We start from the raw sequence: 10,610 nt of genomic DNA, 5'->3' as shown, positions 1-10,610 counted from the left end.
AATTAGCAAATCAATCAACTCAACTCCAAGTCAGCTAGATTGTTATTTGTCCAATTACGGTTCTATTAATATATACCAGTAGGTTATTGAACTTAGTAGATGAGCTAACAAACCACACGGATATTAACTTCTTTTTTTGCTAACATTGATACTAACTGCTTCTATGAGAACACTCATCCGAAGATCAATATGAATGACCATCTTTTGGAACTTAAAATGTAAACCAATGCAAATGAAAAAAAAAACATGGCTAAATGCTTAAAATACACTTACAATCTTCAAGTTCGGAGTCAAATCTAATTCAGTCTAGTCGCTCTAATATGCCCCAATTATTACAACGATGTTAATCTAATGTGCAACTTTTGTTACAGTCTAGCCTGACTAAGACAATGGCTTTTTTTGTCCAAAGCAACATCATGTGTATGAGTTAAAAACAAAATTCTAACTAATGTTGATAGACCACATTAATATTATTGCAATACTCGAACGTGTAAATTATTAGTTGTCATAGTTGAAGATGCAATCTCAACCTTCGAGGGTGTATGGTATTTAAGCCCCCATAAAAATATTTAAAACTTTGTACAAGCCATATGAATTTTTGTAGATTTATTTTTTAAGATAACCCTCAACATCACACTGGGAAGCAAAAATACATAAAAGGTCACTTTTAGTTAAGACCTCTTTAAAATCTTTGGAGATATACATTTAAATTTATAAATTTGTAGTGACATTAAACTATGGAATTGTGGAGGGGAAGAGGCTAATTATAACAAAAAAAATAGCATACATCTCCAGCAAATTCTTCAGGTAGTAGCTAGTTCAAGTAGGGTTTGATCTGTACTAGTGAGAAAATATTTAGCAGCAGCAGCAGTAGCAGCAGCAGCCAGTAAGATAAAGCTTACAACACCAACTTTTAGAGTAAATAATGGACCCAATGTTTCTTTTTTGTGCTTGCTATCATTCTGGACACTAGATACAAACTCGCTAGAGCATTTCACAGAAGGGTTTTTCATAAATGATGCATAGGAATCAATTTCTGCCCTTGTTAATGCGGGTTTCAAAGAATCCTTAACAATCTGGAAATGCCGATCACACACAACAGTAGCAGTAATGTCTTCCCTCAAAGCAACAATTCCAGCTTCCCTACACAGACCCTCCAGTTCAGCTCCTGTGAAAAGTTCGGTATCTCCTGCTATTCTTCTGAGATCAACATCCGGTCCTATTTTCATATTACGTGTATGTACACGAAGTATCTCATACCGACCTTCTAGATCGGGTAGTGGTACATATAGAACCTACAATTTCATTAATAAAACAAAGACAAGTCAAAAAAGACTTGCCTAAGACCCAAAAAACTAAATATTCAACAGGACACTAACAAGCCAATACCTTTTTTTCTTTTATAAGTAAGAAAGATGTATATTGAAAAAAACTGCTTAAGCAAAAAGAGCACAAAGCAAACCAGAAAAATTACAAGGGAAAACCACAAAAAGACCAATACTTGTTTCCCACACTAGACTATTAACTTTAATTGGAACAGTATATCTTACATAAAAGAGTACCACAAAAAGTTCAGGAATCTGAAGTAATATAGTGTTATCTCATGCAAGATGACAGGGATGCAAACGAATTCACTAACTCGCTATTTTGAAGTTCATAATCTCAAACTTTGCACTAACTAGAGAGAGACCAACTTTACAAGTATAATACTCACTATGAACATGAAGGACACAGTGAACAAACTTTCTTACCAGATCAAAGCGTCCAGGGCGCATAAGTGCAGCATCAATTGCGTGAGGACGATTTGTAGCAGCCAAAACAAGAATTCCCTTAAAAAGAAAATGAGCATAAACATGAATTAGAGGAAAAGAAACTAGAAGCTCTTTCCATTTTATCCTACAGAAAATTTTAAGATAACTGGAAAATAAAATAATTATTGCGCACAAATGCTTACTTTAGCCTCTTCTAAACCATCCATTTCAGTTAGTAAAGTAGATAGAAGCCTCTCTCCAACTGTAATGTTGCTGCTTGAACTTCCACTGCCATTTTAAATAATAGTAATAATAATCATATAGAGGAAGAAAAAAAAAACTACAAGTTTATTAATTGTGTTTGGATCCCATCCTAACACCTTCCGCTAGCTGATATCATACTTAATCCTGCATGGCAATAAATAGTTCATGGTTCTCTATAGAAAATTTGGTTGTTGGAATTTTGTGGACCATCTGACACAGTTCAACCACCTAATTGTTCAGGCTTGTATCACCAAGCAACCATTTTGAGTTTCCAGAATAGCAAAATACATACATACTAGAAAGGATTTAACATGTGCTGTACTCCTTGAATCATAGGAGTTGTAGGGAGACACACAATCAAAGTGATTTCATGCTGTCATCATTTGAAAGTGAACAGATCAATCCTTAGAATAAAAGGTTTAAGAAAATTTGACGGAAATTTCCTCCTGTAAGTGATTAATATTAAAAAATAATAAATAAATAAAATAAAATAAAAAACCTCATGTAAAAGGATGAAATACAGATGGTCTTATTTTAAGTATTATGAAAAACAAAATGAACTCATTTATAAAAAAATTAGCAAAGAAAAATTATTCCATTTCCACGTCCTTTGTAAAAATATCCAAATTATCCAATATAAATTTTTACAACTAGAATTGAAACAAAAAAATTGACAAGCATGATATCCTGTGGAAACCAACAGAAAGTGAACACTTACATCACAATCCTTCCATGTATCGCATCCCCACAATCATGAGTTCACATTATGTATTCTTAAGTTGTGCAAACATATCTTTGCATGTACCACAAAGTTTTATCTAGGCATGCTTGTGGAGGTTAGTGTCTAAACATATCTTTGCATGCACCACATAGTTTTATGCTAATGTCAAACACGTGGAGGGTAGTCATATTTAGCATGTATTAACAACACGACACAAGCAAACTAACCGTTTAGCAGCAACAACGTCTGCCTCATCAAAGAATATTATGCTTGGTGCTGCAAGGCGAGCTCTCTGAAATGTGTTCCGCAACAAAGCTTCTCCCTCTCCAACATACATCGAATACAATTCTGCACCACTGATTCATACTTTATGAATTTCCAAGGTGTACAAATCTAAAAGGTTGAACATAAAGATTTTCATAACCATAAGCCAAAGCCAGACATAAACTTAATCATAATCTGTTAAGGGATCAAATGTCAGGAAGGGCTCTTTTGAAGATAACAAAAATAGCCATTTTGGGAGTGCCAAAGAGAACATTTTGCCATTGGAAATATCATTTTTTTAGATTGAGGGAGAAAAAAAAAAACTCATCCAATAGCTTCTTAGTTCTTTAGGAACTATTCAAATTAGACAAGGAAAATCCTTCATTTTTTTTCTTTGTTGGTCTCTTCTTATGGCAAGTCCCTAGATTAGCTAATTCTGCACGGATTTTACTGCTAAGTGCTACGCTTGATTTGGAGGGATTAAGGGATTGTTTTAACCTCTTAGTTCATTATTGGTTCAGTCTCCTCGGCCACTGTTTACTACCCAAAATCTCACCAGAGGGTACGGCTCATTGACTAGCCCATTTGCTAATCTCAAGATTGTTTTATGATGGTAAACATTTATTTTGTCTACCACTTTGATTGAGAAACCAGATAGTTAAATTTGAAGATTTCAGTCTCAAATGCTTCTTTTTAATTTTCTGATGAGTAATCTCGACGTGCGTATAGCAGGTGATTCATAAAACAGGTGGACTTCCAACGCTAAGCATTTAATAACATCCAACAAATGCAGCATGAGCTACATATCAGTTGTTGGGACAAGCAAAAAGTTCGAACCTCAGGGAAAAAAAGGAAGCTTGGGCGGCATGAGCAGCAGCTTTAGCAAGGGTTGTTTTTGAGCATCCTGGAGGCCCATGGAGAAGAATTCCTCTTACAGGAGATATTCCCAGCCTTGAAAATGCAGCAGAATGTTTAATAGGCCACTCAACAGCTTGCCGGAGCTTTTTCTGTCCAAGAATAAAAAAAAGGTGTCCTTAGGAGTTCCACGAGGCATTCAATACAAAATGAGAAGCTTATATTACGAACCTTCAAATCTTTTAGTCCTCCAATATCTTCCCAAGTCACCTTTGGGATTTCCACAGTAACACCTCTTGTTATGCTGGGCCCAACTATGGTTTTTGCATGTTCCCAGTCTTCAATTGTTAAGCTGAGCACACTGGCATCTTCATTTGCATCAGAAGACCTTTTGACTGCAAATATGGTAGCCTCACGACATAAAGCTTCCATGTCAGCCCCAACATAGCCATTGCAAGATGCAGCTATGGTCCTTAAGTCAACATTGGGATCTAAAGGAACCTTCTTTGTGTAGAGCTGAAAATTAATTAACACAAATAATGTCAACCTTCAGCCAATAATAGTGTACTTAACTATCCAACCTCCTATCAAACTAGCTAAAAGATTTAAAATTAGTTTGAAGCACTACTGGCAGCATTTTGGGAGACTGATGAGTGTCATAGGATAATGGACCCAAGGATGGCTCATAAATTTAAGAGACTCATGCTAACCTTGAGAATTTGAAGGCGTTCCTCCTCAGTAGGTGTAGTAACTTCAACTTCAGCATCAAAGCGCCCTGATCTTCTTAGTGCAGGATCAATTGCATCCACTCTTCGTACACAGAAATCAGATTTTAAAAATATATTTAAAGGTTTATACAAACAGTAAAAAATACAAAACAAAGGAAATGGAACTGGTAATCGAAATTATATGATATTGAACTCATAGTACAATTCAATTGCCTTAAGTTCTGTAGAAGATCAGGTAGACTCAAAAGTTTAAATCACGACGAAACAACAGCTCATTGCCCACAATAAGCCTTATGAAATAAGCTTTGACATAGAACGAATGGTAATAACCAATTATAAAATTTTCACACAATTCAATTTAAGAAATTGCTACAATCAAGATATAATAATAAAAAATCACAAAATTACAGCAGGAAAGCTACAGAAAAATGCACTAAGGCAACCTGAAATCATATATTTGTAGCAACTCCAAATATATTCTATAATTTAATAACCAATAATGAAAAATATGTTGACAAAGTAAATTTCTTAAGAAACTCTTATAGATAATAATCAAGTTTGTAGGAAAATAGAGCAGCAGAAACTCTAACTCTATAGATCTGAGAGAGACAATAACCTGTTAGTGGAGGCAACTACGACAACTTGTGGTGCAGAATTTGAGGAAGGTTTACTGGAGTCCATTAGTGTAAACAGCTGAGAGGCTACACGGACATCTTGCTCCCTTCTGCATATGAAACATCACTTCTTACAATCAGTGTCACAGGGACGCAGTTCAGCTATGTGCCCTGTTCCACATCACCTTATAGGCAAATAATGAAAAAAGCATATGGCATTATATCTGCAGTGTGCCTCAAATGTCAATGCACATGTTCACGCACAGAACAGTTAAAAAAGATAGGTGTTGAAGAGCAGATAGAGATCAGAAAAGCTTGAGTTTTTGGCCACTAGAAATTTAGTCAACAAGACACTAGAAATTTTATCTCATTGCACATGATCAACATCATCCACAGTTCAATTACCAAGGATATGATACTCACAATACCATCCCCCTTGACTAGAGCCTAATGAAACTATGATAACTCCAATACCAAAGGGCCAGAAACTCAAATGAAGCCAACCTAACAAAGTCTTGATTTGCAACACTACCTAATACCATATTTTTCAATAAACATATACCCACCTCAACCCACTTACATCATAAGCCCCAACTTACGGAGGAAAAAAAAAAGAATCTTCCTCTCCTCTCCTGTCTCTCCTTATAACACCTTCAAGTATTCAATTTCCTTATGCTATTATTTTTTTTGCAATGCATATTAATAGAAAGTGCAGTTCAAAAGTCCATACAACAAATGGTGAGGTAACAAATACATCAATGTTCTCATCTACATACCTAAAATCACGACGAGGACAGAGTGCATCTATTTCATCGATAAAGATAACTGATGGCTTGCCCAACATTGCATGGGATGATGCCTCTGAAAATGCCTCCCTCAAAACTTTCTCACTTTCTCCAGCATGTGCTCTATGAACAGAGTGTGGACTGCAGAACACACCCACGAATAAAATCAATCGTAAAATGATGAAACAAATAAAAAGTCTGAAGGAAATGAAACTAGAAACCTTTAAGAGAACAAAGGCTTCAGCACCACACAAAGAGTGTTCAAAATCTAAAGCAAAGAACATGCAAGTAAGTGATGATCCCATACCTGATAATGATTAAATGTGCACCACATTCCTGAACAACAGCCCGTACCAAACTTGTCTAGGATAGCAAGGAAAAAAAAAAGAAAAGAAAAAGGAATTAATCTCATAACTTCGAATACAAGCAAACCAAACCAAGGCATCATCTCATCGCCAACAATAAGCTACCCAGACTTGAATTAGACAGACAAACCTAGATAAGCATACATGTAGGCAAAAAGAGAATCTAGATAAAGAACATGGACTTAGATGTGAACCCTGTCTTCACCATTCCCTGCAAAGAGTCAGCCTCCATTGACTGTGCAAAAGAATTGAGTTACAGAAAATTCACCCAAAAAAATTGTAGTACAAATTTTCACTTGGTTTCTCGTTTTCTTTTTGAGAACCAAACATAACCAACAAAACTTGAACCGACAATTTCGGGGTATAACCAGCTTCCCACTACTCAACCGAAAAAATCAAAACTTGCCCAAACCTACAATACCCACTTGTCAAGAACACAAAATTGTGTAAAGATATTAACAGTTTCATCAAAAGTGCACACACATTTCTTTCCTGAGACTGCATTTTTTAAACAAATAAAATCTTTAAAGAAAAAAATTTCACTGCCACTAAACTAATAGGGGAAAAAAATGGAAATCATTCCTCGAAATTCGTTTTTATTTTTTTATAATGTAGGGAACCTTTCTAAAGAAAAGTCCTTTAGACTCGCCTCTACCCATAAAAATCTACGGGCAACTAACCCCAGCCGCCAGAACTAGTTACCAGGGTAATCCAAGGTCATTCACCCTGACGGAGGTTTATGCTCATGCCCAGGACCAAAAACATACCTCAAACTTCATTGACAAATTCCCACAAAAGCAACTCATTACCTATATATTCTTTGGCCAAGCTATAAAAAAAAAAAAAAAAAAAAGGAATTAATCTCATAACTTCGGATAAAAGCAAACCAAACCAAGGCATCATCTCATTGCCAACAACAAGGTACCCAGACTTGAATTAGACAGACAAACCTAGATAAGCATACATGTAGGCAAAAAGAGAATCTAAATAAAGAACATGGACATAGATGTGAACCCTGTCTTCACCATTCCCTGCAAAGAGTCAGCCCTCCATTGACTGTGCAAAAGAATGAGTTACAGAAAATTCACCCAAAAAAATTGTAGTACAAATTTTCACTTGGTTTCTCGTTTTCTTTTTGAGAACCAAACATAACCAACAAAACTTGAACCGACAATTTCGGGGTATAACCAGCTTCCCACTACTCAACCGAAAAAATCAAAACTTGCCCAAACCTACAATACCCACTTGTCAAGAACACAAAATTGTGTAAAGATATTAACAGTTTCATCAAAAGTGCACACACATTTCTTTCCTGAGACTGCATTTTTTAAACAAATAAAATCTTTAAAGAAAAAAATTTCACTGCCACTAAACTAATAGGGGAAAAAAATGGAAATCATTCCTCGAAATTCGTTCTTATTTTTTTATAATGTAGGGAACCTTTCTAAAGAAAAGTCCTTTAGACTCGCCTCTACCCATAAAAATCTACGGGCAACTAACCCCAGCCACCAGAACCAGTTACCAGGGTAATCCAGGGTCATTCACCCTGACGGAGGTTTATGCTCATGTCCAGGACCAAAAACATACCTCAAACTTCATTGACAAATTCCCACAAAAGCAACTCATTACCTATATATTCTTTGGCCAAGCTAAATGAATCCCATTTCACAACAGAACATATTTAAGTCTACACAAAACAAAACCCATTAAAGCATATATATATATATGTATAAGTTGGCAGAGAGAAATACCTTTCCAGTGCCTGGTGGACCATAGAGAAGCAAACCTTTGGGCCACTGGAAGCAAACCCAGAAAGCAATTAGGCTAAAACTAAAGGTAGAACATAATACTAATTAATAACAACGATTAAGATCATTGAATACGAAATAAAAGGTAAATAAAGTTAGAGTCTTTGTTTGTTTGTTTGTATGTAAGTACTTACTTTGAGACCGAGTTTTTTAGCTTGTGAAGAGTAATAGAGAGGAAAAGTGATGAGCTCTCTGAGTGCTTGAAGGGCTTCAGCGTTTCCTGCTATTGCTTCTTCTGCTCTCCACTGCTTGTTTTCGTTGTTGTCGTTGCTGATGTTGCTGCCTTCGCTTTCCATTTGATTCGACAGAGACCCACAGTGGGTGTTGTGTGTGCTCTGCACAAATAAAAAAGAGAGAAACAGAGGGAAAACGACCTTCGCCTGAGGATTACACAGGTTCGTGGGTTCAATCCGAGCTTGGGTTCGTGGGTTTCGCCGCCTGGTTCGTGGGTTCACCAACTGGGTTCGCCGCTGGGTTCGTGGTTGATCTCTTGCTTCATGTGGTTTCTGCTTTGATCTCTTGTTTGTGTTCGTGTTTTTGTTATTTCTTTAGTTGTCGTGGATTTTTTTTTCAGAGGGAGAAGAGGAAGAAGAAGAAGAAGAAGAGACTGAGGCTTATTGGTTTTCTTTTGTGGAACTCAGGGTTTAAAACTCAACTTCCCGGTGAATTTTCATTGAAATCAAGTCCCTTACCCTCCAGGCTTTAGTTTACTAAATAGTTTAGCAACTATGGAAACTAATAAAATTGTTTTAAAATTGGTATTATTTTGAAAAAAAAAAAAATCCCCAAAACTCATATATGGGTACCATCAATTTTTCCATAAAAAGTTTTAGATAAATTGCAAAACATTTGAGGTTATTTGAATTTTACAATTTATTTCTATTAGCAAAATTAACCTCTCCGTTAATGATATGATGACATGTCCGTTAAGTGTCACATCGGCAAACAGAGCACTCTATTTGTATATCTACCTACTCTCTCCAAAAGTTATTTGGGCAAGTTTCTCAACCCCCCCCCCCCTTTTTTTGGGGGGGGTGGGGGGGGCGAGTATAAATCAAGAAAAGGTACAAAAAAAATTAATTTTCAATCAATTAAAAAAAATCATTTATTGTTTTCTCAACCAAAAAAAAATCATTTATTGAAAATGAATTCAAAATGTTTTAAATTCTTAAAAAAATTATGATTGATTATATACTTTGAAGCAATTTCCTTTTTAATGTACAAAATCAAGTAGCCTTTATTTATTTATTTTTTTTCCTTTTTACAAAACCTAGTTTTGACAATATTTTTGACTAAAATTGCTCATCTTGTAGTTATAGTAGAAACTATAATCACTTTATAAACAAGTTAAAGGAATTGTTGATCTTTTAATTCTTAACAATGTATTGTTCGGCACCGAGAATAAAAAGGAAGAAAAATGTGTACTTCAAATGTACTATTATCCCATAAAAATTTTAAGGAGAGAGAGAGAGAGAAGAAACACACATTCGGACAATCACTACAAAAAACGAGGTCTATAGCCACGTTTGAAAAATGCAGCTATTGACATTTTTTGGGAAATTTAGACTCCGGTTAATAGAATTAACAAGTTTTAAATCCAAGTTGTTAATTAAATTTATTATGAATAAACCTTGTTAAGTCTACACAAAACAAAACCCATTAAAGCATATATATGTATGTATAAGTTGGCAGAGACTAGAGAGAAATACCTTTCCAGTGCCTGGTGGACCATAGAGAAGCAAACCTTTGGGCCACTGGAAGCAAACCCAGAAAGCAATTAGGCTAAAACTAAAGGTAGAACATAATACTAATTAATAACAACGATTAAGATCATTGAATACGAAATAAAAGGTAAATAAAGTTAGAGTCTTTGTATGTTTGTATGTCAGTACTTACTTTGAGACCGAGTTTTTTAGCTTGTGAAGAGTAATAGAGAGGAAAAGTGATGAGCTCTCTGAGTGCTTGAAGGGCTTCAGCGTTTCCTGCTATTGCTTCTTCTGCTCTCCACTGCTTGTTTTCGTTGTTGTCGTTGCTGATGTTGCTGCCTTCGCTTTCCATTTGATTCGACAGAGACCCACAGTGTGTGTTGTGTGTGCTCTGCACAAATAAAAAAAAAAAAGAGAAACAGAGGGAAAACGACCTTCGCCTGAGGATTACACAGGTTCGTGGGTTCAATCCGAGCTTGGGTTCGTGGGTTTCGCCGCCTGGTTCGTGGGTTCACCAACTGGGTTCGCCGCTGGGTTCGTGGTTGATCTCTTGCTTTATGTGGTTTCTGCTTTGATCTTTTGTTTGTGTTTGTGTTCGTGTTTTTGTTATTTCTTTGGTTGTCGTGGATTTTTTTTCAGAGGGAGAAGAGGAAGAAGAAGAAGAAGAGACTGGGGCTTATTGGTTTTCTCTTGTGGAACTCAGGGTTTAAAACTCAACTTCCCGGTGAATTTTCATTGAAATCAAGTCC

At 35.9% G+C, this 10,610-nt stretch overlaps 1 protein-coding gene across 1 annotated transcript; it reads right to left on the bottom strand.

The window, feature by feature from the left end:
• Nucleotides 1–650: 650 nt before the first annotated feature.
• LOC111986556 (cell division control protein 48 homolog B) lies at nt 651–8,844 on the bottom strand. Its single transcript, XM_065763649.1, has 12 exons — nt 8,290–8,844; nt 8,099–8,143; nt 6,290–6,345; nt 5,974–6,123; nt 5,200–5,307; nt 4,566–4,665; nt 4,087–4,371; nt 3,838–4,007; nt 2,964–3,092; nt 1,955–2,039; nt 1,752–1,829; nt 651–1,295 (listed from the first exon to the last, which is right to left on the bottom strand). The coding sequence occupies exons 1-12, from the start codon at nt 8,449–8,451 to the stop codon at nt 804–806; spliced, it is 1,860 nt and encodes a 619-aa protein (XP_065619721.1). The 5' UTR covers nt 8,452–8,844; the 3' UTR covers nt 651–803.
• Nucleotides 8,845–10,610: the final 1,766 nt, after the last annotated feature.

The sequence above is a fragment of the Quercus suber genome, unplaced genomic scaffold, assembly GCF_002906115.3.
Source record: "Quercus suber isolate HL8 unplaced genomic scaffold, Cork oak 2.0 scaffold_517, whole genome shotgun sequence".
NCBI classification, from domain to species: domain Eukaryota; kingdom Viridiplantae; phylum Streptophyta; class Magnoliopsida; order Fagales; family Fagaceae; genus Quercus; species Quercus suber.
The sequence above is the reverse complement of the archived record's forward strand: the minus strand, read 5'-3'. Positions and strand labels throughout refer to the sequence as shown.

What these genes read in the sequence shown, in the direction of transcription:
- LOC111986556 (XM_065763649.1), bottom strand. Translation starts at nt 8,451, where the DNA reads ATGGAAAGCGAAGGCAGCAACATCAGCAACGACAACAACGAAAACAAG. An exon ending in AACGCCTTCAAATTCTCAAG is followed by an intron (nt 4,372 to 4,565) that starts GTTAGCATGAGT and finishes ATTAATTTTCAG; the next exon opens with CTCTACACAAAGAAGGTTCC. An exon ending in GCTTCCTTTTTTTCCCTGAG is followed by an intron (nt 3,093 to 3,837) that starts GTTCGAACTTTT and finishes AGTATGAATCAG; the next exon opens with TGGTGCAGAATTGTATTCGA.